General features: G+C 38.1%; 1 protein-coding gene across 9 annotated transcripts in view; it reads left to right on the top strand.

The window, feature by feature from the left end:
* The window catches only part of CTNNA2 (catenin alpha 2), a 463302-nt gene that overhangs the window by 40031 nt on the left and 395478 nt on the right, over positions 1–27793 (top strand). For 8 of the 9 annotated variants that reach the window (XM_068189021.1, XM_068189024.1, XM_068189023.1 and 5 more), the window contains one exon: positions 14940–15046. In XM_068189021.1, the coding sequence (XP_068045122.1) occupies positions 14945–15046 (102 nt within the window). In that variant the 5' untranslated portion in view covers positions 14940–14944. Of the gene's footprint in view, positions 1–10061; positions 10100–14939; positions 15047–27793 lie in introns of those variants that run through there. The other variant, XM_068189022.1, reaches the window with a different exon arrangement.

Genomic DNA, 27793 nt, shown 5'->3' with positions numbered 1-27793 from the left:
GAAATAAAATATTTTTATTTTATAAATTTATAAAATGTACTTTTCATTATTACTTTTGTAAGGAAAATAATAAACTGAGTTGTCTTAGTTAAAAATAATGCACACACATATATTGCTGTGATATTCCTAGCAAAAGCCTCTGACCCATAAATCTGATTTCCAGTATAGTAATTTTTAGCAAATACTACTTTAAATTACCCTGTTTAGTTGTAGATTTCAGACCTGTGTTTGTGTAAACAAATCTTGCCATGTAGAAGTAGGCAAGATAGCGGTGAAATTCTGGGATTAGCATTTTGTCTAATTCAGTTATAAATGATATAGCATGGCTTGGATTTGGCATATGTTAATAGGTGAGATTCATTTATGGATTTGATTAAATGTGCTCGTTGTTGTGAAACATTTTGTTGCAAGACATGCGTAGCTAAGACTTACCTTAGGTTATTATTTTAATTTACTTTGCTTACTTGCAATAAACTGGTGGAATTGTGTAGAACTAGATTTTTCTTCCAAAATTTTATCAGTTATTACCAATCCTTGCTCAAAAGTTTCCTTATGAGGCCAGCCCTGTGGTGATGCTCCCAAATTTCTGTCTAACAAGGAATTTCAAAGTAATGGAAGTTTGGTACCTGGGGTTTCATACTATGACCTCATACATCATTAATTTTTCACCCACTGTGAGAGTTTAGGGATGTTTTTTTTGTGATGGTGGAAATAGAATAGTAGTAGTTTATTGATATATTTTTGATTATAGTGTATTTTATATATTTGGAATTAAATTGAAGTTTCAAAAGGCAAGTATTTTCTTATTAATATCTGGTTTCAGTTGAGTTTGCTATGATTATATTAAAAATATTAATTGCTGGTAGGAATGTTTGATTTCCTTTCTGTGATCTGAGGAAGTAATTAAGTGCTGTTAAATAGAATCCTATTTCTTGAAATGAGTTCACTTTCCTTTGAGTTTCCTCATTAGCTGCTATCTTACAATTAAGTAATTGTGCAAGATCATCACTGATTAAAAGTAGTGTAGAGGATTTAAATGTGTATTTCTGCTTTTGGGAATGTGTGAACTATTGAGGGGCTAGGGAAGGGAAGAGGTACAGAAACAGTTGGGAATATTTGATTCAGTAGGACTTTTTATTTTCCTGTGAAACTAAAATGATAGTAAGGAGCTGATCTGATAAAAAGGTGGTTTTTATATTTCATTGCTGTCAGGAGGCACAAGGGCAGAGAAGGGGATAATGGGAAACAGCCTCAAGTTACACCCCAGGGGAAGTTCAGGTTGGATAGTAGGAGAAAATTCTTCACTGAAAGAGTGGCCAAGCATTGGAAGAGGCTGCCCGGGGTTGTGGTGGGATGACCATCTCTGGAAGTGTTCAAAAAAATGAGTAAATGTGGTGCTTTATATGGTTTAGTGGGAACGGTGATACTCAGAGGTTGGGCTTACTGATCTTGGGCATTTTGCAGCCTTATTGGTTCTGTGTGAGGAGACAAAAAAAAAGTTTTCTCTTTCTGCCTGATAAATAGATACTGTTTATATATAAGTATAAATAGATAACGTTTATCGTGTTTATAATCTGTTTTCTCTGCTGTGTTTTCTATCCCTTTTGGCACCAGTAGCCCATGGAGAGTTGTCTGAACCTCCCTCTTGTCAGGATGTGAGAACATTGAGAGCAGAACAACTGTGTCACTGCTGTGTAGATAGTGGAGAAGAAAATGTCACCATCAGTTCAACTCTTGAGGTTTTTTTTCCATGCCTGCCCTTCTCAGTAGTGATTCCTCGCTTCCAGGAACATCGTGGGTCTATGATAAAAAGTAATTTTCATGAGTGCCTCTGTGCGAAGCTGAATGGTTCCTCGGTGAGCCTCTTTTAGTAAACGAAGCTGCTGATGCTTGAAAGGCAAATTGGAGCTGTCATCTCTGTGTTTCCCCTCAGATCCACTGGGTTCCTTGATTCCTGATCCTCCCTGTCATGGCAAAACCATTCCCACTCTAACAGCCTGGCACCACGTGCCCTGCTTGCTTTATCACACGAGGAAAAGGAGTGGATTTATCTCACTCCTAAAAGCTGGCCCAATCTTTCGTACCCTAGAGGTTTCCTTATCTGCTGGAGATTGTCTCCAAGTGATTTGTCTTGCTCTCCATACCAGAGGAGGCAGCAGGCTGGGGTGACAAGAGTTTTACACTCCATTTAATGAGGGGATGAAGTGGTTGATGCCTCTGAGTAAAAGTGTAGGAAAGCACTCCCTGATAGGTTTCCTGGACTTCTCTCAAGCCTCAGGCAGCCTGCAGCTCAGCAGCTTCAGGGCAGTCTCTTAGGGGTGTTCTGTCTGTTTCGTGGGTTTTTTCCCTTTATGTTCCCTTTCATAAATGAATTAAGGCATTTCATAAGCTGATGTAAACTTCTCACATCTGCAGTGCACTATGACATGGAGTTCCCAATCCTTTCTGGGTAACGCCAAAAGAGTTTTGTTATTTTTTTATTTCCATTGGGAAAGACAAAAGCAAAACATTGTATAATCTTACCCATGACATTGCAGGTTATTATTATTATTAATGTTTATTAGGAAAAGGTTATTCCCCCAGAGTGTGCTGGGCACTGCTCATGTTCCCCAGGGAATGGGCACAGCCCTGAAGCTGCCAGAGCTCCAGGAGAGCTTGGAAACGCTCCCAGGGATGCACAGGGTGGGATTGTTTGGATTCACCTCTGCCACACCAGCAGCTGGACCTTGATGATCCTTGAGGGAGCCTTCCAGCTCAGGATATTCTATGTTTCTATGATTTTAGGTATTCTTTTGTTCTGCACTATGAAGACTTGTTAATCTCTGTAGTTTTTCCTTGGAGTCCTTGACTGCCCTTGTTGCCACTGTATTCCTCTGTTCTGCAATATTCTTTGTAGGAAAGTGATGGCTAAATTATATTAATGATATGGATTTATACTGGCATAATGGTGTTTTCTGGTTTGTTCTTGTTCTCTTTTAGAATAATTCCTCACCTTATTATTGTTGCTGCTCTGTGTTAAGCTGGCATTTAAAGAAAGCTATTACAATTCACAGATTGCATTTCTGGGTTTTAATAACCAATTCAGAGTCCATTGTTATGTATGCAGGCAGGATTCTGGTCTTTCCTGGTTTTTATCACTTTGCATCTATCAAAGTTAAATTTAATCTGTCTTTTTCACTGCCATTGTGAGAATTTCAAAGCAATCCTGCTCTGTCGTTCTTGTTTGTCTGGAAGGAAGGAAGGGAGGAACAGGTGAATGATCAAATTCTGTGGGCTGGCATTTACATTTCAGTTATGTGTTCAGTCCTGAGATCAGTTGATTTATTGTCAGTAACTAGGTTTCCTGGAAACATAAGAGGAGAGAGAAATGACATGAAAGTAAAGGAAAATAATAAATGTTGGGCTATCTCTAGTTTGAATTCTTTCTGTGTGGTGGATCAGGGAGGCAGCTTGAGATACAGAAGTGAGAATGGAACCTGCAGCATTCCCAGCAACCTGATGCCTTCTGAAGAGTCATGAATAGATACTCAAACAGGTGTCCTGCCAATGTGTTATAACAGGGTGGAAATGGACTTTCAGAGGCTGTCAAAGACATGGCAAAATATGGTGCTACCCAGCAAACCTCACAAAGTGCTAGAGATGAGCGCAAAGCCAAAGGAAGAGCTCAACCCTGGAAGGATGCAGTTGAAAGGAGATACATTTGTTCATAAATCCCTTTCATTTCGATTCTCTTTTCCTGGATTTTCTCTATTCTAAAGGCCAAGCTGTGTTCTAATAAAATCTGGTTTTACTAATTCAAAGCCCTTGTAGTGGTTTTGGTTCACCTAGGTGAAAGAAAAGCTGTGAGTAGATGTGGCTCGAAGTAGGGGTTGACACAGGGCCCAGTTAAAGTCTCAGTGATGAATCTGAGAAATTCTGTCAGTTACCATTTGCAGATGTAGTCTAGACTGGACACTAATTTGTTGAACTGTTTTGTCTTCACTTGTGGTCACACCACAAATATCTGCAGGTAAATTAAAAAAAGAAAATTCTACAAATTTCCAGAACAGTGACCACAGAAGTTCTAGCTGGTAGAATTAACAATTCATTGTGTATGACAGTTGACTGATGAAAACTAAAAAAAATCCAAATTTTGTTTGCCAGTAAGTTTTTTTCCTTGGGTTTTCTTTTTTGAGTTATAGGTTTTTTGTTTTTTTTTTTTTTTTTTTAATTATCCTTAGGTTTTTGTTTTTCTGGTTGATTTTTTGGTGTGGTTTGGTTTGGTTTTAGTTTTTTTCTTCGTTGTTTTTTTTCCCTCTCCCTATTTCAGATGTTGATTAACACAAATCTGAGGCATTTAAACATATGTTTTATGAGATACGATGCTGGGCCTTTGTAAAGCACAACATTATTGAAAAGTTATTTATGTTCTGAAGGTGTTGCAGGTCGTGGTGGCTTGGACAGCAAATTAAAGCTAAGAGGACAACACAATTACATTTGAGATAAAAAAAAACCTCTCCCATGTCCTTGGGATGATTGATTTCTTCATAGAATAGGTGGGGAAAAAACATGTTTAGTTCTAAGTACTACACAGAAATCAAAAAAATACTGGATGATGATGATGATAAATTAGATTTTCTGTTGCAAACTGAAGCATTAATAGAATAGAGTAGATGAGAAACAGCCCCATCAGTCTGCTCTCAGACAGTAGAAAGCTGGAGCCACAGTGATAAGAATTATTTTTGAAGAAATAGGATGGCACAGAGGAATTAGCGAGGACAAATGGGGAATTTAAGGAGTGGGATGTAAACATGTAGTTAAAACCAAGTGAACAACAACACAACAGCCACAAGGGATAAGCTTAGAGTGCTTTGTATGTGGCAGCAGAAGGAGTGATAGGATGCCATGGATTAGTGAGGGCAGCAGAATCACCTATTGACTGCCTGTTGGGATACAGGGAACAAAACAAAAAAGAACTCGGGCTTAAAGGCTGAACATCCCTTGATCAGGGACAAATGGTGATTCTGGATACTTTCCATGCCTGTGCAATGAAGAGAAACTGTGATGACACTTGTCACTATTGAATTATCTGCTTCGTTTTCTTTCATTCTGCTGCAAATACCCCACTAAAGCCCAGGAACATTCATGCATCGTTGTGGTGGCTGGCAGCATACACTGGAGTTATTAAAGACAGGGATGTGAGCCAAATCAAAGAAACTTGCTGTCTTGAAAACTGGGTTTGTTCATAATAAGACATAAAGGAGGAAACTTTACAATACTGGTTGTTAGGAAATTAACGACCGTGATGGTGAGCTTTTATTCTACTGCTGTGTATGTGTAATGGAAATATCAGCTGCCACTAGATGGTGGTTTTTCTGTCTGGAAAGGTGTTCAAGGCCAGGTTGGATGGGGACTGGAGCAGCCTGGGCTAGTGGAAGTGTCCCTGCCCATGGCAGAGGGTGGGACAAAATGAACTTTAAGGACCCTTCCAACCTAAACCATTCTGTGATTCTGTGATTATATCACCTCTAGCTCTGAAAGTAATCCCTTTATTAGAAGAAATATTGTGTAAAACAGACCACCTCCAACGTGTCCATTCTATGACCAAACAGTTCTCTGTGTTTTATGGGTAGTTTTAAACAAACAGTGGGTTGTACCAGGCAGTGCCAGTGCCTTTCCAGCTCTATGAATTGTGTTGCCATGGAGCATAAATCTCCTGATGTCACTGGCCTGTCTGACCTATTCCAGCACATTTATAATTAGTGGGGACTCTTAAATCTATATGCTCCTTATCTTAATGGAAGGTAGTGCTGTAGGCTGTGTGGTGTTCACTGCTGGAGTTCAAGGGGTCTGGAATTAAGTTGGATAACAGCAGCTTAGTTCTTGCTGGAGCGTGTGAATCGACTTTTCTGGAAACCTGGTTCTTTTTTGGGACTGCAGAATGACCTTCAGTGTGTTTGCATGGCTGTACAGGACTTTTTGAAATGAAGCCAGATCCCATCCTTTGCCTTTTTAAAATTTTTTGTTGACAGTGTCCTGCAGGAAGGAAGAGATGTGATTAGTGTAATCACCTCCATATCATGCACCGTATTTTCTAATGAAATCAGTTCTGCTTAAAGTATTTCTTATCTTGGAGACACTAAAGTTCTGAATTTAAAATAAGCAGGGATGAAAAATCCATCTCAGGTCCCTGTTCCTCATACGAATTTTTTCCCTAAAATATTTTAAAGGCTTATTTCAGTGTTTATTTCTATGAAGAACCTGTTTAATTTCAGTTTTCATTCACTTTGCCTGGATTGGGGAGTCAGTTACAATAATTGGTTATTTTTTGTTTTTATGGTTTTTAAAATTCTCTTAAACACAAATCTGTAAATCTATGATACCAAGTTTTATTTTGTTACCCCCCCTGTAATGCTTTGTCACATGTTCAAGTGTCTGCTTCTCCCATTGTTTTGAGAGGTTAATGTTGAATTGTCAGCCTTGCTCTGACATAATTCTGCTTCTTTTCTGGATTGTCTTCTGTACTCTGCATACTCAGGAAAAATAAGAGAGAGGTCAGGTGTTAGAAGCCTTATCTCTCTCTCTTTATATGACATTTTCCCAAGGTTATGTGTAAGTTTTGGGAGAAACAGCTACTTTTTTTTAAAAAAAGTTACATTCTTTAAAGGCTTCAGATGGCATCTTTTATATTAGAAATTGTACATGTCCCCGATTGTCTGCATACCTTCCTTTTGAACAAAGGGCTTTTCTGAATAGGAAACATTTATTATCTTTAATTCAATGAATTCACTTGAGAATATAATGTGATCCAGTTCTTATGCCACATTGTATTTTGGTTTTCCCCAACTAACAGAACTACAGCAAAACCTGTGAACACACAACTGGGGAAGAAGATAAAACTTTTTGGATATTATCATGCATTGTGCTTTATTTAAAACATCCATCAACATAAAAATGACACCAGGAAAGTTTTCAATAACAAGTGATCAAGCAGAATTAAGCAGTTTCAGTTCTTATTCCTGACATTTAGTTCTATGGTTGCAGATTTTTACTTTGTCCTTTTTTTAGATTGGTGGTAAATAATTATGGAGTGGTACCTGTGCCTTGTCTCAGAATGAGGCCTATTCTGAACAGGTTTTCCTAAGGATAGAGCAACTTTCTGTAAAATGTTTAAAGGAAGAGCAGATTTAATGAACACAAGGTTAGATGATAAATTTCTCTGCAATTTTTAGGAGTTTCTCAGAGGCAGTTGATGAGCAGCTGGACAGATCAGATACAGGATGATGTGACATCTGGAAGTTGGTGGGAATGTTCAGAGAGGTGGTTAATGATCCCAGATATCAATTGCTGAGGAAAATGTCAGCCTCCACTGGGCGTTGTTTGAAGCCAATCCTATTTAATGTGTTAATTATGGAGCTGGAAAATGGCACAGCTCCTTCTCCATAGTGTGGAGGCTTGTGGACTTTCCAAGGGCAAGGGGAGACTCTTCTCATCCAGTGAAATTGTACAAGCTTTGGGTTGGTTGTGTCTGTAGTTCACATAACTAAAAGGTTCTGTTCCGTGCAGGAAAACAGCGTTGCACCTGTAGGAACAACAGAAAAAAAAAAAAACCCTTAATTAAAATGATGAAAAATTGGATAATTTAAAACTTAGTGAAAGGGAAATGTGTGTAGAGGTGCTACTACAGCCTTGCCATTCTGGTAAAACCAGCAGGGAAACAGTCTCCTGAAAAAGCCAACCAGACTCTAAAAAGCTCAAAACCCCCTAAAGCTTTGACTCTCCGTAGGAAAATCTGTCAGTTGTTTCATTTGGAGGCAGCAGTGGTTGATCTGCCTGGAATAAAGAGTTCTCTCTCAGAGAAGGGAAGAGCAGCTGCAGGGTAACACAGTGGTGAGGTTAATTGTAGTTTCCAAGGATGAGGAATTGTAAATAAAATTCTTTCAGTGAAAGGATGACCCCTACATGCAGAAACAGAAGCTTGCAAAGTCATGGTTAGGATTAAGTTCAAGAACTCTTTTTGAAGAACTGTTGGAACTTGAGATAGTAATTCTGTTGTTGTACGGGGACCAAATGTGTTAATTGAAACCAAAGCTTCTTAATACTTCTCTGCCTTTGTAAAATGTGAGCTGGTATTACTAATGCCAAGTTCATACAATGAAGAAAAACAAGAAGTGAAATAGAAGAAGTGAAGAAACGCTTGTTTAGATTTTTTTTTTCCCTGCAAGATGCGTGATTAATGTTGCCTTAAGTAGAAGCAGAAGTTTCAGAACTTATGGTTTTATTGCTAAAAAGGAAGGCCATTTCTGTAAATTCAGCATATCTGCAGTAATTTATGTGTCCTTTACAGATAATACTTTGATGTATGTAGAAATTTGCATCATTTGGGGGGAAATATGATGGATAGAGAAGTCAGAGTGTAGGATCTGCACCGAGGACATGATTTAAAATGATTTGGTTTTCCTGGGCTTGCAGCATGACCTGACATGAACCAGCCTCCCAGCAGCACTGAGCTCAGGGGCTTTGATCACGTCCTGAGCCGTGAGAGAACTTTTATTAGGAGGTGTTGAGGAGCTGTGTGAATACAGAGCAATCTGGGGGAAAATCTACGGTCGTGCAGAAGAGACTGGACAGACTTTTGCTGAAGCCTGGGCTGCCTTGTGGTACAGATTCCTTAAAATCTTCTGTTTCACTGAGCCTTTAGGGAAACTCCCCTACCTTGACTGTAAAAGTTACTCAGTGGAAAAGAGCATGCTTGTATAAATAATACAAGATGAATTATTTGAATGTAGGAATTTTATGTATGGCTGTTCAAAGCAGCTTTCAAGCACTTTGATTGCTTACTCATATTGGAGTAAATTACTTTTCATGTGGTTCTACTTGGTACATTTATTAAAACAAAGAAATGTGAACAATCCTATTTTTCATCCTTCCTAGGAATAGCACTCCCTAAATCACCAGGCTTCTCATGGAGAACCACCCATTAGAAGTTGAGGTGTTTTTAGGATTGGATATTGGATATAACATCCCCCTGAAGATCTTCTAAATAATAAACTTCACCTGAGTGCTGAATGGTGGGAGAGCCCAAACAGGCGCTCAGACTCAGCTGTAGGTGTGTGAGCCCTTAAAGTAGAATTGTTTTCCTAGGACATAGAGTAGATAAAAACTATTTGGACACTGCATGCAGTTACGGTTTGCACAGAATGTTGAGGTCCATTCTCACTTTCTAGTCAAAGCAGAGGCAGCAGAGGGTCGGGCAGGTGGGTGAAGGTGGGACCTCTCTGTTGCTCCAACCCCTTACACTGGTGTTTGCACCTTCCCTGGGAGATTTTCAGGGCCTCTTTGATTTCTGAAGGCACTTTGCCCTCACACCTGATGCAGGTCTTGGTGTAGGCTGTTACCTCCAAGACTGAGCTGGTTAATGTGACTGAAAAATGTGAATCGCTCCATCCTTGCCTTTTTTTTAGCTTGCCAGTTCCTGTGTTGGGGCTCTGCATGGTCTCTGTCCCACTGGCTTTGTTACCACGGTAAACCTCCCCTTGTAAAGCCCTTTTCCCTCTTTCCTTGGTGGTTTATTGGTTAGAAATCTGAGTTTGCATCATGGGCTGCTTCCATTTAAGAACTTGGTTTTGTTGAGGCCAAAGCAGAATCTCGCCCCACTGTGGAGGTGGAGGGTGAGCGGAAGGGGAGAGGGCTGTGAAGCCAAAAAGAAGTTGAGAGCTTAGAAAAGCTCCAATTAAAAATTCACTGCGTGGTTAAGCTTGGGAGTGGGGCCTAAAGGTTCAGTTTGGCTTGTTTCTTCCCCACTTAAATTTTAGGAAAGAAGAGAGGAGTCACATTCATGAAACAAAATAAACGAGCGTGTCAAGAAGTTGTTGTTCAAGTGTGGAGATGGATATTCCTTATACTCCTCCAAGCCATCCTGCTCTGTTTATTTTTCTTTCCTTTCTCCTTTCTCCTTTTTTTTAAGCGAGGTGATGGGAAGTGCCCACTTGAACTCTGATTGTTTCAGCCAGATCTGCTGGAGGCTGTACTGGGCTGTCATTGACTAATGATGAGAGCTTTTTATCTGCAGAAAGGCATGGTCTCTATTCCCTTTCCCACTGCACTTTTACTCCTCATAGTAAGTCTCTGTCCTCTTAGCATTTCTCCTTTATTTCCTTTCCATGTACGTGCTACTGCTTTTTGTCCTGTCTCTATTTGTATTCTTGTGTGAGTGGAGACAGAGAATGAGCAAATGGGTTGGGAATTGTGCTGGAAATGAGGCTCCCTTGAGGATCAGAGCTCTTGCAGCTACACTTTCTGCTGCTCAGGTCAGAGCAGAGGTGCAGCTGGCACTGCTCAGTACTGCAGATAAACGTAAGGGAACAGAATCTTGGCTGTGTGTACCACCAGGTTTATATATATAAATATATCTCTCTATCTATATATATATATCTCAGTGCAGCCCTCTGCCAGCCAGGTCAGCCAGGGCTGGGCTCTCCAGGGCTGTGTGTGTGGGTAGGATTTCTGATGTCTTGAATCCAACCTGTGCTCCTGCCTCCCCTGTACCTGAGCTAATCCAGAGCCAGCTTGTGCATCTCTAAACGCTGTTATGCTCTCTAGGCAAACTCAAGGGTAGAACCATTCATGTGTTTAGATTTCCACCTCCCAGTGAAGCAAATGTCTGTGAAATCAGTCAGATTTCTTTTTTTTTTTTTTCTCTGTCTGTCTCAAGAGCTTGTGTATCCTGCTGGAAGGAATTCTGTATCCCTCGCAGAAGTCTGTCTCTGTGCAGCGAGGTGTTTGTTTTGACGTGGTTCTCAATCTTCAGATGCAAACCAAGGAAGTGCAGGCTGTGTTGTTCAGTTTTTAACTCATCTTAAACCAGTTTGTGTCTGGAGAGGCTGCCCTGTCCTCCACCTCTGCTGCTCTTCTCACTCAGAGCTTTGGTTGTTACCTGCACTGCTGTGAGCATGGCTTCAAAGGCAGGCGCGGAGCTGAGCACTTGTGTTGGGTTAGTGTTCAGGCAGGTTCTGCTCCTGGTGGAATTCACAGCCCTGTCACCAAGGGAGAAGGGTAGAAACCTGCAGGAAGAGCTGAGCTGGGAGATCAGCTGGGTTTAAAGCACGTGTGGAAGTGCCCCATTGACCTGGACACGGGGACTGCAATCTGGGGTGGTGACTGATGGGGGAGAATTGGATGTAAATCAGATTTTCTTCACTTGTCCATGTAAATGCCTTAAGCATTAGGTATTAAACACTGAGTATCAAAAAGTTAGTATTTTAACTTTACTATTTGGAAAGATGGGCTAATTTATTACTATTTTGCCTTTTGACTCCTCTCACCTTACTGCTTCTCAACCTTGCTGGACATCTTTCTTTCACTAATAAATATAATTTTTTGCCTTCCAGTAGCAAATAGAGTGTTGGAGGTACAGACTTGTCCTGCCAGCATTGCCAGTCTACTCTTGCCAGGTGATTAATCGTACAGCTTTGCTCTGAGTCAGGTAGAAAGGGTTTTTACTTTATTCTGGATGAAATGTTTACCATCTGCCTTTCATGTCTGCATTGCAGATGTGAACTGGACTAACATCAGGAGGCCTGCTCAAGACTGGCAATGTTTATATTTCTAAAAAAAAAAATCACTTTGCTTCAGCAAACGTTGCTTTTGCCGATGCAGATTTTGAATATTTTTACTCTTACATTGGAGTTGCAGCACAGAAATGAGCTGTAGTCACTCGTGAGCAGCTCTGACCCTCAGAAAGCTCCTCTGCGTGAGTCACTCGGAGAGTGGATCTGTTGTGGAGAAAAACAAGGAGTTGTAGTGTGACAGACAAACAGTTCCACATGCTGAACATTTTGGGTTTATAGGATGTTTTCCAAAAAGTAACATTATGCTGTGTGAAGAGGCTGGTGCTAAGGGTGGTGTGGGGTTAGACTTCTGGGGACTGTTATGTAATGGAGAATTCTACTGATGTGGAGTTTGGCTCCACTTGTTCCACTTGTTCAAGTAAATACTTGTTAGTATTTGCTAAAGTAAATACATATTTTCTTTACAGATAGGCTTTGAAGACAGACTGGCTAAACAAATGCTCACACTGAACATTACTGAGCTGGAGAGAGACATTTCTGTATTGCTGTGTTTAGGAAAAGCTAAAAGCTTAGAACAAGAGAGATTTTTTGGCACATGCTCAAGGAAGAAGAAACATAGGCAATAGAGTTCCTAAAATATATTCTTGAAGGAAGTCTGGAGCTAGTTTCAGGATTAGGACTGCAATGTCTGTGTTCTTCTATGACAGTAGTATTACGGCACTATTAAATTGCATTTCCTTTCAGAGGAGTACTTAAAGCTACTTTTGGGGAATATTTGGTCAAAAAGTCATAAAATACTCTTAGCATCCTGTCCTTTATCCAACTGAGCAGTCCCTGTTTGCCTGTTTGGTGTAGGAAGTTCAGTGTAGAAATTGCAAGGAAGAAACATTCCATCTATTCTTACATAAACACTTGGGCAGGTAACTTCTTTTTAGTCTTGTCATTTAAAATTGCTGTTGTGACAGCAGCTGAAGGAGTGTTGAGAAAAATACATTAATTTTACTTTTTTCTTATTTGCTTGAGAAAAATACATTAATTTTACTTTTTTCTTATTTGCTGTTGTGCTGTAGATTTGACTGCGAATGAAAAACTGTCATAAGTTTTTAATAAGGTTTTTTTTCTTGCAAGTGCCCTTTTTATATTTGAAAGCCACTGTGTTGGAATTAGTGTTGGTTAATTACTAGTGCATTTATTTTTTGTTGCGAGGTAGGATTAGAAGAAAGGTGAAGTAGGTTTAAAATTTTAAAAGGGTATAAAGAAAAATTTATTAAGAGTAACTAAAAGACTAATAAAAATTAGAATGAAACCACCCTTTTATATTGCGTTCTGAGGGATATTTGTTTTATTTTTTAGTAAATGCTGAACCCAAGGCCATATTCTGGCTGTAACAACTGAGCACCCAGTTTATTTTTAGTATCACCTGCATGACTGCCATCCACTGAAGTTAATTTGCTTTTGTAGGCTCTGGAGTATGGTACAGCTTTGAATTTGTTTTTGAATTATGACAAGTTTGAGTACTCATGTTAATAGTTAGTGAGGAGAAGTGTGCTTAGTGAAAAGAAAGACTGTGACACATTTGAAAATATCATAACTCATAATTAACCAATTAGAATAATTGTCTACTTCAGACTTACTTTTTGAATTCCAGAGGCCAACAGGAGTGGCAACCAACTTTATATAATAAATAAACAGGCTCTGAAAGGTAATTAAATATTGTCTGTTGGAAAAATGATGGCTCCCACATCACCCATGTTTACAGCAACTAGAAACTGTCTCTCAGTTTTCTTTAATCACGCCTGGGTGTTTTCAGCACTGTAAAACATCAAACCTAATGGGTTTTTGTGGAAGAGTGGAAACTGAATAATAGTGATTTCAGCACTCACTAGATATTATCTGATAATTCTGTTACCAAATGTTTGCAAGTGAGAGGAGGCTAATGGTGATTTTATATGTGATTTATAAATATATTGATTTGGGAGCTCTGATATGCCTCTCTTTTTTGAGCAAGTTTTTAAACCCAGTGAGAATCTTTTGCAGAGACTCACCAGCCTGTTTATATTGATTGATAGTGATTCCTCAAGACACTCTCCTGAGTAGAGTGGTAGAATTTATTTTGTATATACTGGATAATGCTGCTAAATCCTGAGTAAGTACCTTACTGAATTATGCTTCATGAAGTGGATTTTGATTCAAGGAGCAATAGCTGAGTTTCTTTTGTTCCCTTAATTATGGTGGTGATTCATTCATTTATTTATTTGTAAATTTTAGTACTGAACTTAGCTTATTGATTAAAAATACTGAGATAAAATACCAAAGTTACTAAATTAAAAGCACTAAAATTGTTTTTTGAAGAAAATAATTTAAAACTTTTGGGATATTGTATACAGAGGGGTCTGACTTGAATCTCACACAATGTCCAATATGATATTACTGGTTTGTCTTTACTTTTAAAATGTTCTCATGGTATACAGGACTTCTAATTTCTCATATTAATTTTAAAATAAAGGGAAATATTTAAGTCAGAATTATTTAAAATGAACTTTTTTTTTTTACATTAGATTTTTCTGTCTTCTTGAGTTTGGTAGACAGGTTAATTTATATGTGGCTCTGCTTGTCACCCAGTACTTAAATCACTTTCCAGATCAGTGAGGTGCATTGGATGTCTTTTGCAGCCTGACAGCTGGACTTCTCTGTATCTGGAATTTCCAAAATAAAGTCAAGTCTTTAAAAAATTGCATGAAAACCTGAACTGGGGAATAAAATGAGAGAAATTTGCTTTTGTCTTCATTTTGGGCTTTGTTTAATCTTTCAAGCCTAAGGTGGTCTGGAGGATCTGTTTTGCCTTTAAATGAGTACTCCTCTTCTTGATGCAAAATTAAGAAACACTGCCTACTGTGGGGGAAGTTTGATTCAAAAATCTGAACAGAGTTGCTGAATTTGTTTTATTCCACTTCTGACTCTTCCAGTTCCTTGCCTCTCCCACTCTGAGGGCGCGGGGGGATTATGGGGGTTGCAGTAAGTTCATAAAACTTCCTCACACTTTTCCCCTGCTCCATTTTGGGGTCTCTCTGTCTCTGTTTGGGGTCTGTCCTTCAGGATAAACCTGCTCCTGCCTGTGCCCTCCCTGGGATGTGGCTCCTTCAGGACTCACTTATCTGCTGTGGTGTTGGAGGTACAGGAGTAGAAATAATTTGGAATATAAACATTTAAACACCTACTGGATGTGGCAGTAGTGCTCCTGGGAGTTCTTGGGAGTAGAGGAGCACCAGCAAGATTATGGAGAAGTATTTTATATGTGGCTCTATATATATTTATTCTTTACATAAATGCCATGCAGTATGTGGATATTGCACTAATAATTTTTGTGCTGTGTAATTTTATCTGTTCCAGGGAGTATGACTTCTGCAACCTCACCTATCATTTTGAAATGGGACCCCAAAAGTTTGGAAATCAGGACTCTCACAGTAGAGAGACTATTGGAGCCACTTGTTACCCAGGCAAGTGTCTTTGGTTTATTTATTTTTTTTCTTTCTTCAGCCTGATGCTGTATTTACTCTTTACGTAATTATCTTAATAGTATTTGATAATAAAAACATGAGCAGTTTTTGTTGGTGATCTCTGTTGGAAAGCTCTGTTCAAACATGTTTAGAGACTCTTGTTCTAAATAATTTATGGTCTCAAAATGTGAGCAGGAATACAGTAGCAACAACTATTTACTTATGTCTGTCTTATAAAGCAATCTAGAAACTTAACAAACAGTCAGTCTAAGATAGGGATCTGACTGAGACATGCTTCTGGTTTGTTATTTCACCATGAAAGACAGTTTCAAAATAAAAACAAACCAAAACCAACCATCCGAATTACAGAAACTATTAAAACCTGTTTCATTCTGTCCTGCCATCACCAGGAGTGTGTGCAGAGGTCTGATGCCTTTCTGTTTCCGGATTAATAAAGAAAGCTGCTTCTTTAATTCCTCCAATATGGTGTCTCTGTATGGCTCCTCTGCTCTTTCAGGGATTCACTTTCCAAAGAAATGACATCTGGTTGTCTTTTTTTGTTTTTGAATAAAAAATATGTTATTTCTCTACAAATTATTCTGGACTTACTATGAAAGTCTCTAACTGTGTACATGACTTTACAGACTCAAGGCAGAGTCTGTTCTTTCATTCCACGTGGTGATAACATGGTATCTAACTTCCATTATGAACCCTGATAATTTTGTTCTTGATCTGAAAGACAGACTAAAATCCTGAATTCACTGTGAAACCAGCTGGAAAAGAGGTTGCCAGTTCTCTGTTATTCTGGTGCTGATTGACATCAGCAAGTGAAGCTGCTGTGCACCAAACTCTGTTGTGAAACCCAAGTTACTGGGTCCTCTGGGAGGGAATTGCCTGTTCTCCTTTTGCTTTATTTTCCACTGCTTTGCCCAGAGAAGAGAAAACATCAGCCCAGAAGTACCACTGTAGCTTCGCAGTTTCACCAGGTGCTTGCTGGGTTAACTTTGGGCTCAGCTACACCTTTGTTTGATAGCGTGCTTGAGCAAATGCAAATCAAGGAGTTACAAGCTGAGCTACAGGACGTGGATTTCTTCAATGATAAAAACTCATGTTCCCAAGATTGTATTTTGATGAGCAACAATGTGTTTCTATTTTAGCAGCGTGTCAAGGAGACTAGGGAAAATAAAATGCTGTCAAGAGAGGGTAGAGAAATGTTTTTTGTTTTGCCTATTGTTTTATTCAACTTTTATGAATATTTCTATTCTGATTTCTTCTTTTCATAGGCTTCTAGATAATATGAATAAATAAATAAAATAAAACCTCCTTTTTGAACATGTAATATGGTTTCTTGTATTAGGGAAATAAGTAGATTTGCTTATTTCCCTCACTTTGATTCCAGTGGAGTCTATTTGACTGAAATGCGTTTTATGAGCCACACAAACGTGACCACAAAAGCTCCAAGTGATGAAAAATGTGTTACCTTCTTTATCTGTTGCATTTCTAGCTGGGGCTATTCAGCTGCTCTTTCTGTTTTTTTCTCAGATAAGTTAACAATCATCCCAGTTTTAAAGACTTTCTGTTTTTTTTTCTCTGCCTGAAATAGCATTTGCAGTCTGGTCAGGTCAGGAATAGTCTCTGGTTTACCTCTGCCTCTGCAGTGGCAGCCTCCACAGGATGCCACGTGCAAAGATTGGGATCTTCTTAAAAAGTTTCCAAGCAATTTCCTCCCTGAGAGAGAGAACATCTAATTTGAATCTTTATCTTGGCAAATAAATAAATAGATGCATGTATAGGTATTTAATCCCATTCACTTTGAGCTCTGAATTCCACTTGTGGATTCAAATGAGCTGCTTAACGAGGAGATCTCAGAGATGGGAAGTTCTTCCATAAGTCATTGGAAGAGGTCTCTGGATGGAAGAGAGAGATTTAATGGCCACAAAATGCAGTAAAACTTCACAAAAGTTCCTGAGCAGCCTGTGAAGGCAGTCCTACTTCCTTAGAGTAATTCAGGTTGGAAAATCCCTCCAAGATCATCGAGTCCAACCCATGCCCAGTCCCCACCTTGTCCCCAGCCCAGAGCACTGAGTGCCATGCCCAGTCCTTCCTTGGACACCTCCAGGGATGGGGACTCCAAACCTCCCTGGGCAGTTCCAGTGTCTGACCACCCTTTCAGTGAAGAAATTCTTCCTGATTTCCAACCTGACACTGTTGTTTTGGTTTTTTAAAAAGTTTTAAAGCTTTTAAAAAAAGTTTTTTAATGTTTTTTAAGGTTTTATTAAAAATATTTTATAAAATACTAAAACCTACTATAAAAACATTTAATAAAATATTAAAACATATTTTATTAAGAGTTTTTACACACTGTTTATGTAAATAATGACTGTTTTACATTCTTCTTTGTGAGAAGAGAGAATTGAAAGACTATTAATTTGACCAGTATAGTTGGAGGAGTGGCAATTTCATCTTCCAATCCACTGTCACTTTTAAAATTCTATATATTACAAAGTTAGAAATAAAAGTTACATTTTTTTTGAAAAGAAGAAAAAGAAGTTTTATTTCTACCTTTAAAATATATAAAATTTTAAAAGTAACAGTAAATTAAAAAATAAAATTACCACCTCTCCAGCTATGCTGATCAAATTAATAGTCTATCAGTTCTCTCTTCTCACAAAGAAGAATGTAAACTAATCATTATTTGCATAATCAGTGTATAAAAATGCAAATAAAATATATATATAAACATTAAAAAAACATAAAAAACTTTAAAAAAAACCAAAACACCACGACCCTCCCCTGGCACAGCTCAAGGCCGTGTCCTCTCATTCTCTTGCTGGTTGTCTGGGGGAAGAGGCCAATCCCCACCTTGGCACAGCCTCATTTCAGGGAGTTGTAGAGGAATTTTGACCAGCACTTTGGAGCAGATTAAATCCTGAATCCCCTACAGCCAAAATTTGCCTGATCCTCTGATTTCCAGCACCACCAGGACGAATTAATGTTTTATTTTGGCGTTTGCTTTTGAATAATCAGAGTACCCTCTTGTTTTCCATGCTGTATAATTTTGGACAGTGCTGGAAAAACTGGAAATTATTGTACACAAGTTTTAGGGCTCCAAAAGTGCTAATTTAGTCCTTTGTATCTGTGAACTTTTACTCTGAACTCAGTGTACGTGTAGGCACATGACTGACAGATTTCCAGATGATGGCACATCCACTGGTTTCTACTGATACTTTGGAGAGTAACGCAAAAATGTGATGTGGGTTTGACAAAGAACACCTCAGTGAGTCAGGGTTGGAGAATGGTGCATTAAAAGTGAATTTTAGACAAGCTCATTAGTGTTCCAGATGAGAAAATATGGATAACCTAGGAACTGATTTAGAAGAAATTATAAGAAAAGAAGGTTGTCTGAGCTGGAGGCAAAAAAAAAAAAAATCCAAAAATCCATTAACTGATCATGAGAATGCATTAGAAATGACAGAACTGTATTTATTGTAGGAAGCCCTGAACTAGCAAACTAATTAAAACTTTGTGTGGCTGTCAGAGATGTGAGAGGATTGGAGCTGGCTGGGGTACCCTGTTCCCAGTGCTTGTTGTCATGGTGGAAGAGGAGCAGGTAGGGCCTGTCACGTCATTTATTAACTTGCCATTCCTGAGATTTTCTAATAAATATGTGCTGGAAAAAAAAATCATTAGAATTTCTGTTCTCCACAGCGTTGAAATTACTAATTGAGATGTGTCTCTTTTCTCTGGCTTTAGTGTCACAATTAGCTAAAAGCATAAGGTAATTGTATTTAATGGTAGTTTTGTTTTCTGACTTTTTTTTTTTTTACTATGAGTCTTAAAATTTTTAATTCCATTACATGTTTATAAAGAAATACATGACTAAAACATATTCTAAAGGGTTGCTGCCTATTACTTTCACCTTCCTGCATAGTTACCAAGTGGGTTGCAATTTTATTTGTTAGACTGTGGGTGGTTTTCCTATGAAAAAAGAATTACATTTTTAGGAAGGTTTTAACTGCAGTTACATGATATTTTATGTATAGCTGAAAAATAAGACTTTTGGAGGTTATCCATAAGGAATCAGGGGGTTTGTTTTTGTTGCTGGATGTTTTGAGTGGTAATTAAATATGAATATGAATGCAATATATATATGTTAAGAAGATATAAGAAATAAATGCCAACTATAAACCACCAACTTCCATGCAATTGTTTTTTGAAAAACACCAAAAAATAATCATGTATGTACAAACAGATGAAAAGATGAAGGAGCTGTGTCAAGTTTTTGAAGATGAGAAGATGAAATTTGCTCTGTTGATAAGATTTAAATTTTCTGATGTCAATCTGTGGTTCTTTTCATTAATTTTGCCTAGGAATTTTCAATATTCAGCCTATGTGGCTGTTTTACAACTGTGCCTTTATTACCAGAACCATGCAGCAGTTGTGCCTTTTAGGATCTTTACATTTTTGGACTGTTAACTTATTATTCCAGAGTTTTAACAACAGCACAAATAATGGCGAGTGTTCCTGTTGCAGATTGTTTGTGACTGATTCTGTTTTCCTTCAGTGTGAAACACTTTGGTCCTTCTAGATTTGCTGTGTAGAGACAGTTCTGATTGCAGTGCATGTTTTGTGGGTTTTTTCCCAATAAATTCAAGATGCCAGTTACAGCATCTTAAAGGAAGCAACAATCTATCATAAGGCAAACAAAAATAATTGATGAATGATTTTGAATTTTTTAAAATAATAGCATCACTCAGTGAAATTAACTGCCTATACCTATGAAATAAATAAGTAATTGGGTAGAATTCCAAATAGTTTTCTTTCATATTGTTTATGTAGAAACTCATAATAATCATGGCTGATGTTATTATTCATGGATTTAGGACTAATCCAATCCCTTGTACTCTGTGTTTGGAAAATGGGCAAATTTCTATATTGCCATAAATGTATAAAAATAACTGTATTCCAAACCATTCCAATTAATTGCGTATCACTTACATGTGGTGAACCTTGGTTTTATTGCATTTGAACCCTAAATCTGGTGTGCTCTTTTCCATGAGAAAGACATTCTTTATTAATCTTGTCAGCTGCATTTGAACCACAGCTTTACTTTTATAGGGTTGGTGAATGTCCTAGCATATTTCAAACAAGTCTGGGAGAAGGTGGGTGATGGAGCACTTCATGCCTGATACCTGTTGCACTTGTTTTAGTAATTGCACTGAATTCTCCAGCAATTTCTTAAATGGGCAGCTGGATTCAGCTGAAGTTGCCTTCAAGACAGACCTAAAGGAAAATGAATTATAAAGGTTTATTTTTTCATCATTCAAGCTCAATTCATTTGTATAATAAGGTTAATATTAGGTCAGTATTATTATTTTTTTTACCTGAACAGGACTATTCTCCCAGTAGTGAAACTAATTCTTGTTTAGGCTCTTTCTGTCAGGGCAGTCCCAAATCTGTGGTGTTTTTGGGCGTGCGGGAGCCTGGACTGTGCACCAGCCTTCTCTAGCATGGATTAGGTGGTGGCTGATCCACGTCAGGGAGACAAAGTCAAATCGTATCACAAAAGGAATATGGAACTTTTCTCTCTGAAACTGAACTTCAAACATTTTTATGAAGTTATTGTATTGGATGGGAAGAGAATCCTCCTTTCTTTCTCCGGCATTATAGAAGCATACAATTGTTTAAGTTGAAAAAACTCCGTAAGATCATGAAGTTCAACTGTTCCCCAGCACTACCAAGGCCACCACTGACCCATGTCCCCAAGTGCCACATCCACACAGCTTTTAAATCCCTCCAGGGATGGAGACTCCATCACTGCCCTGGGCAGCCTGTTCTGGTGCTTGACCACCCTTTCAATGAAGAAATTTTTCTTGATATCTAATCTAAACCTCCCATGGCACAGCTTGTGCCATTTGCTCTTGTGCTGCGTCTCTACTATGTATTGCTTAAAAGAATTCCTGAACTGATCACTGCCAGCTGCCTTTTTAATTCAGGATGTTTTTTCAGCCATTAGAGGGGCATCTGCTGCACTCTGGCCATCCCTGTTTCTTGCTGCCATTGGATTCAGTAACATTTTTTGTGACTCTCTGCCAGCTCTAGTTGGGATCCTCTCAGCGTGGAGACTTTTTGCACTGTCTAGGAGAACCTTTAGCTAAATTTTGGTTTTTTTGTTTTTACTCTCCAGTGCTTGAAAGCTGCAGGGTATTTTTAGTATGCAGTGTCCTGTAAGATCTGGGCTTTGTCAGTCTGTGCCTCTCATTTTATTCACTCTTCGGCGGTGTTTATGGGTGTGTTTGTGCTTTGGATTTTGTGCACGTGCAGGCTGGCATTTCCAGGGGGAAGAATGAGGACTCAGAGGGATTTAGGTCTCATCCATTACTCCCATGTTCTGCTTTTATGGAATGATGGTTCTTAACTCATAGCAATGCAATATGATGGCTGCTTTTTCTCCTCTCCTGCTGTACAAGTCCATGTGGAAAGATGGTGAGAAAATTTGTCACTGGTGTATTGTAGCTGGAAATGCAGATTGTGCTGGGAGCATTTTGGGTGTGCAGTAAGCTGCGACTGAAAAAGCTTATGGCTAAAATGAACCTGCTCTAATTTGTAATTCTTTGTATGAAATGCTGGATTTTCCATGCATTGGATAACTCCTCAATTTTCTTCATCATTAGGTAATTATTAGCAGCTCTGGGTTACCGGAAAGTGTTTTTGTCTTCATGTGATACGGACAAAATAATTTTCTTTGCAGAATGGTTTGGTTGGAAGGGACCTGAAAGATCACCTTGTTCCAACCCCCTGCCATGGGTAGGGACACCTTCCACTATCCCAGGTTGCTCCAAGTCCTCTCCAGCCTGGCTGACTCTTTCCTGTAAGTGTAGGGAAGAATTAGTGCAAGCAGTTTCATTGCTGGAGCCCAAGAAGGTCCCTGATCCTGTCTCCATACCATATCCTGAAAAAGTACCTTTGGAACTTGTCTAGACAGCTTTCTAACCCAGTTCTATTCTTGCAGATGGTTTTCTGGCAGCTTTCATGGAAGACTTTTTAGAAAATGTTCTTGTCTGGGATTTCCAAACTCTAATCAAGGAGATCAGTCTAGTTATTGAAGTGTTGTTCTTGTGCTTGTGTCCTTGAGGATGTATAGAGAGGTCTAGTGAAACAGGGATGAGCCTTTTTCATGTCCCCAAATCCACAACTCAGCAGGTTCTTAACAATCCTGTTGATTAAATTTGGGTCAGCCTTGTAGAAGGGGAACATATAAAGGTTTTGAGGGAAAACTGGCTTCAATTGCATTTTTAGATTATTTTTCCCAGTTTGCTTGAAAAGCAGATCTATATTTTGGGGTTTTTTTCACAACATCTTGTGAACTGCCTGTCACTTCCAAAATTTCTCAGGGTTAACAAATATATTAGCAAATGACATTAGTTTTCTTTTATGTTAAAAATGCTGATTAAAGCAGGATAGTTATATCACCTCATGTTTTAAAAGATGATTGCATAATTGAAAGGCAGTGGCATTGATACAGAATCAGAAATGGATTTTCATTTTGGCTTATAAGGAAATCTTTGTTTATAACATAAAACTTCATTTACTCAAAGTGTTTGACACATTTTTTTTTTCCCAGTGGTTAAATTAAAGACTTTGGAATTACTGCAGCAGCTACAAGTGCTGATATAATCATTTATATAACTGGAATGGTTGTAAGTCTAGGATATTTTTCTCATACAAATGTAGTGCTTTAACAGGGGGGTAACTTAAAAAAAAAGTTTTTAATATCACTAAATATGAATCAAATGTACTAAAATATAAAATTTTAGTCACATACTGTATGAGCGGGGTCTTGGTGTGGTTTGTTAAGCAGCAGCTTCAAAATAACTGTTCAAATATCCGACTGAATGTGAGCTCATCATAACATGATAAAATGATTCTTAAGTGCATCAGCTGCTGGGTGTAAAGTAAATTTTATTTAGGTGTTATTATTGTTGTAACATAGTGTTTGTTAATGGGATTATTATTGGAAGGATTTCCCCTTCTCACAAAAGCTGGTGACGAATTGGAATGAGATCAGAGAAGAATTATGTGAATTATTGCAGTTTTGTATTTTAATGGAAGCCTTAAAGGCTTTCGATACATTTCATCTGTGCAAAGGCTTATCAATTAAAAAAAAATTGTCTTGAATTTGCTGCCAGTATAGATTTTGAGACTATTTCTGGTAGCACTTACAGTGTAAATAATATTTTATGATTCTAATCTAAACTAAACTAGAATATGGGATTCACACTCTGAAACTAAAACATCCAAACACTAAACACCCTCATCAGGGATTTTGCAGCAGGTATTTGCAGGACAAGTAGTAACATAGTAAGTTAAGAGGTTTTATGATCTTAACCAGTGTATGTTTGTATATCAGCAAGAGGTTGTTTTGCAGTGAAGGTTTTTTATTAATCCTACAAGATCCTCTGCCTTGAAAATGAAACGCTAAGTGAATATAAACTATAAATAAAGGGAAAATTACATACAAGCTGGAAAGACGGGAAAATCAGTGCTACCTGAATCTTTGATGAAGAATTGGATATATTTTTGAAGTGTGCCACTCATGAGGCATTTTAAATCCTGGGGTCACTTTGGGTCCCTCATGACAAGAGAGACTTTGAGGGGCTGGAGAAACTCCAGGGAAGGGAACAGAGCTGGGGAAGGGTCTGGAGCCCCAGGAGCAGCTGAGGGAGCTGGGAAAGGGGCTCAGCCTGGAGAAAAGGAGGCTCAGGGGGGACCTTGTGGCTCTGCACAACTCCTGACAGGAGGGGACAGCCGGGGGGGTCGGGCTCTGCTCCCAGGGAACAGGGACAGGAGGAGAGGGAACGGCCTCAGGCTGGGCCAGGGGAGGCTCAGGTTGGATATCTTGGAAAAACTCTGTCATGGAAAGAGTTGTTGAGGGAGTGAAGTCACCATCTCTGGAAGCGGTCAAAAACTGTGTGGATGTGGCACTTGAGGCTGTGGTTGGGTGTCCTTGTTTGATGGTTGGACTTGTTGATCTTAAAGGTCTTTTCCAACCTTAATAACTCTGTGAGATGTTTTAGGTCCACCAGGAGTCATAAAACTGGCAAAATAATTACTGGAAGAACAAAACCCTGCAGTAATGGGTCTTCTCTCGGAATCAGGGAGGGAGCAGCGTTGGTTATTTTCTGTCATCGATCAGATTTGCCAGGGAAAAGAGAAAATAGAGCAGCGCCTCTGTGATTAAATATGTATGTTTCTAATGACTTCAGGAGCAATTTGGATATTGAAGTTTGCAATCCATCTTAGCTTCATTCTTCAGAGTGATCTGAAAATCTTACTCACTTTCTTCTTTTTCATTAACTTCATTAGCTGTGTGTGTCATTAGTCTGGAAAAGTTAGAAAGGATAGAAAATAATCCTAATTACAAAAATAATACCCTAATTACAAGATTTTGCTTTGAGGTGTTAATTAACCTAATTCTGATGATCCGTGTTCTGAGAAGCAGTGGCAGTTTCTGTTCCATTGCCCTTCAATATGTTTTTCTGAATACTGACTGATTTATTTGTTGCTGATTTATTTTATTACTGATTTATTTATTTCAAAGGACTCAGGGCATGGGTACATGGATGTTTTGGGTTTGTTTTCTGTTTTTTTCCTTTGTTAATTTCCTTGGAATATTAATTCCATTGGGTGTGCAACTTTGAATGGATCCAACTAGACTTTTTGGTAATTCTGACTGTTTTATGAAATTAAATTTTTTTTTTTTTGTAACTAGAAAGTTCTGAGCTTTTGCTGTATTTTAAAGATGACCTTGATTTTCAGCCAGAGAAACTTAGATGCAGTTTTGCCTTAAGAAAATGGCGTAATTGTGCCCTAAGCACAATAGTGTAAATTACTGTATTTGTTTTCCTGTTTGGTAAATTAATTTTCAGTATCTTTTCTCACAAGCTCATCAGTGGTTGGCTTTTTGAATATTATGTGTCTGAGCAGCAAATGCTCAGACTGGGAAGAAATATCCTCTTCTACTTGTCTCTTTCAATGGGATGATAATATTTTCCCCTTTTTTTATTAGAGTTTCTCTCTTATTTAGTCTATTTCTCTGTACTCCAGTAGTACTTTGGTACTCATTGATGGGACTTCAAACCTTTTACTAATTTATAATGAGGGTATTAAGGATATATATATATATATATATATAACTCATGTTTAGCTTATTCAACCCAGATTAATTCGATATTGTGCAGATGACCTTTGATGAGTACACAAGGAATATTTCTCTGCTGAGTAGAAATTTTCCTTTTTGTAGATATCTGTTTTTTAAAATAAATCTTTTTAATATCCTAAATGAACTCAGTGCTAGAATTTTCATTCTCATTTAGTTTCTTGGGTCAGTGTGGAGCAAAGGACTATCTGCACGAATTTCCTCTCTTCCTTCATGAAAAAAGGGTATTTAGCCATAAAAAAGCACAGTCATAACAAAGTAACCTTGACACTTAATGTGAGTATTGTTCTTTATGAACCTGTTTTAAATATGAAAATTGAGTATACATAATATTTTAACTAATTAGTTTTCACTTAAGAATTTAAGAATTTCCACTTAAGCTTAATTTTCACTTAAGAAACTTGTAGTGTGGAAAAGGATAAACCAAAAGTATTGGGTTTTCATGGCCAGGTTTTGGTAGGGAGGGGACTACAGGTTTTGGTGAGAAGTTGCTGGAAGCTTCCCCATGTCCATGGAGCCAATTCCAGCCAGCTCCAGGATGGACTCACCACTGGACAAGGCTGACACCTCTGCACTTTCTTGCTCTAAATCCTTATCTCCTTGTACAAACAATTGATCTGTAAGTTTTCAGAGAAGGGTTTCGGAGAAATGAGATTTGCAACAGGAATTAATTTTTCTGATTAATTTCATCTTGCTGCCTAGTAATGAAAATGTATTGTATCTGCTTATGCTAATAATAAATACTTCCATTGGAAGGTGTTCATGTAAAAACATAATGAATCCAGTGTGCTGAATGGCTTCTGAATGTGGAGTTGTTTCCAGGGAATATGTATTAATGTATTCAATTTTTTCCCCAGGGAATCACACAAATCTACACCCTCAGTGTGGAATGATTAAGCTTTTACTACTCGGCTTGAAATACTTTAATTGGCAGGTAGTTTTATACTTTCCTGACAAAGATGGAAAAATTTGAGGGAAATGCATGCATATGAGGCCCAACATCTATATCTATTTTAATATCTATATCTATAGATACTAAAATAGATATAGATAGATATCTATCTTCTTTTTCTTCTTTCTTTTCTCTCTGCTCGGTACATATTCTTTAAATCTGCTTCATTGCTATGTTCCACTTCATAAGATCTCTGTGAATGCTTCCATAGCCTGTAATATTTATATTTTTAATTTCTTTTTAGGCTGAGTGTTTTTATGTATGTGCAGTGTGATATTGTTGACTGTTGGATTGTGGGGGATTAGCAAATTTTGTGGCAGTGTTTCTACCTTTCATGGAAAAGTAAATGTTTTTTATTTGAGCAGTTCCTGTCTGACACAACTGAAGTACTTGTTAGAGCAGCTGGACACATGCAGGTGTATCCTTGTTGTAGTGCTGACTGTGATCACTGAGTTAATTTTATATTGGTCCATGCCCTGTAAAATAAGCATTTCTTTGTGAGCCACTGATATGATGATTAAATCCACTAGCAAAGAGATACATTCATTTTGGAGTTTCTGAATTCAGCGGCATTCCAGCTCATATGTTCAGGACGTATCAGGGTCGCATCATTTACTTCCAGCCAGAAATCACTGCCACTTTACACACAGCCCTTCTCATCCAGAGAATATTTTTAATGGTGTTACTGCAACTCTCAAGAATTCCTGAAAGTCAATTTAAATGTGTGTTGGAATCTGAAATGCAGAGAACTCTCAGAACTTTGGGCTTGTAAGCCAAAGCTTAGAATTAAACACAAGATTTGATGTAAGACCTTGGAAAAGGCTTCCAAACTTAGGTGCTAGAAGCAAGAATGTAGATTTATAGTTTAAAGAAAAGACATGTTAAGCTAAGTAATAGAAAGTTTAGAGTTTGAGAGTTTAAGATATAGAAAAAAAAATAAAACAGCTACAAAAGTAACCAAAGAGATTAGAATGCAGTACTGTAGGTTTGTGTGCCATAACATGATTAGCTAAAAAAACTTACACTGTACCATAAGTCCACAAAATGAAATATTTAAAGATTTAAAGTAAAAAACATAAATATCCTTGTTAGTAGTATTTTATTAGTCAATAAATCCTTAAAAAGTCACGTAACTAAAAGTCTTGTAACCTTCTAAACCATACTGTAACAATGTGAGTTGAACTCATCCTTCCTATTTACCTAAAAATTAGAAAAATAAACTGCATCATCCAAAACTACTCAGAAGTCCCATCTCAAATTCCTTCCAAAATTCCCCGCAAGTGAATTATCACAGTTGTGCTTGTGTTTGAGCACAGAAGAAGAAAGTCCAGGCTGTGAGCTGCATCTGTCCCCTTCCCTGTGTGGCAGACAGCTCTGGAGACAGAAGTTTCGACTTCCTGGCTGGTTTGCTTGGCCAATAAGAAAAAATACGGAACATTATTTCCTATTTTCATATTTTGGTTGGTACCTGGTTGCTAGAGATTTCAGTCTCTTTGTAAGGGGCTTTCCTGTGTTTCCAGCTTGGAAAACCTGTCTGGCAGGTTTTGTTTTACCCTCTCAGAGGGCATCCTCTGAG

This window comes from Anomalospiza imberbis, chromosome 4 (genome assembly GCF_031753505.1).
Source record: "Anomalospiza imberbis isolate Cuckoo-Finch-1a 21T00152 chromosome 4, ASM3175350v1, whole genome shotgun sequence".
In the NCBI taxonomy this organism is placed as follows: domain Eukaryota; kingdom Metazoa; phylum Chordata; class Aves; order Passeriformes; family Viduidae; genus Anomalospiza; species Anomalospiza imberbis.
Note: the sequence above shows the minus strand (reverse complement) of the source record. Positions and strands in the feature narration are given on the sequence as shown.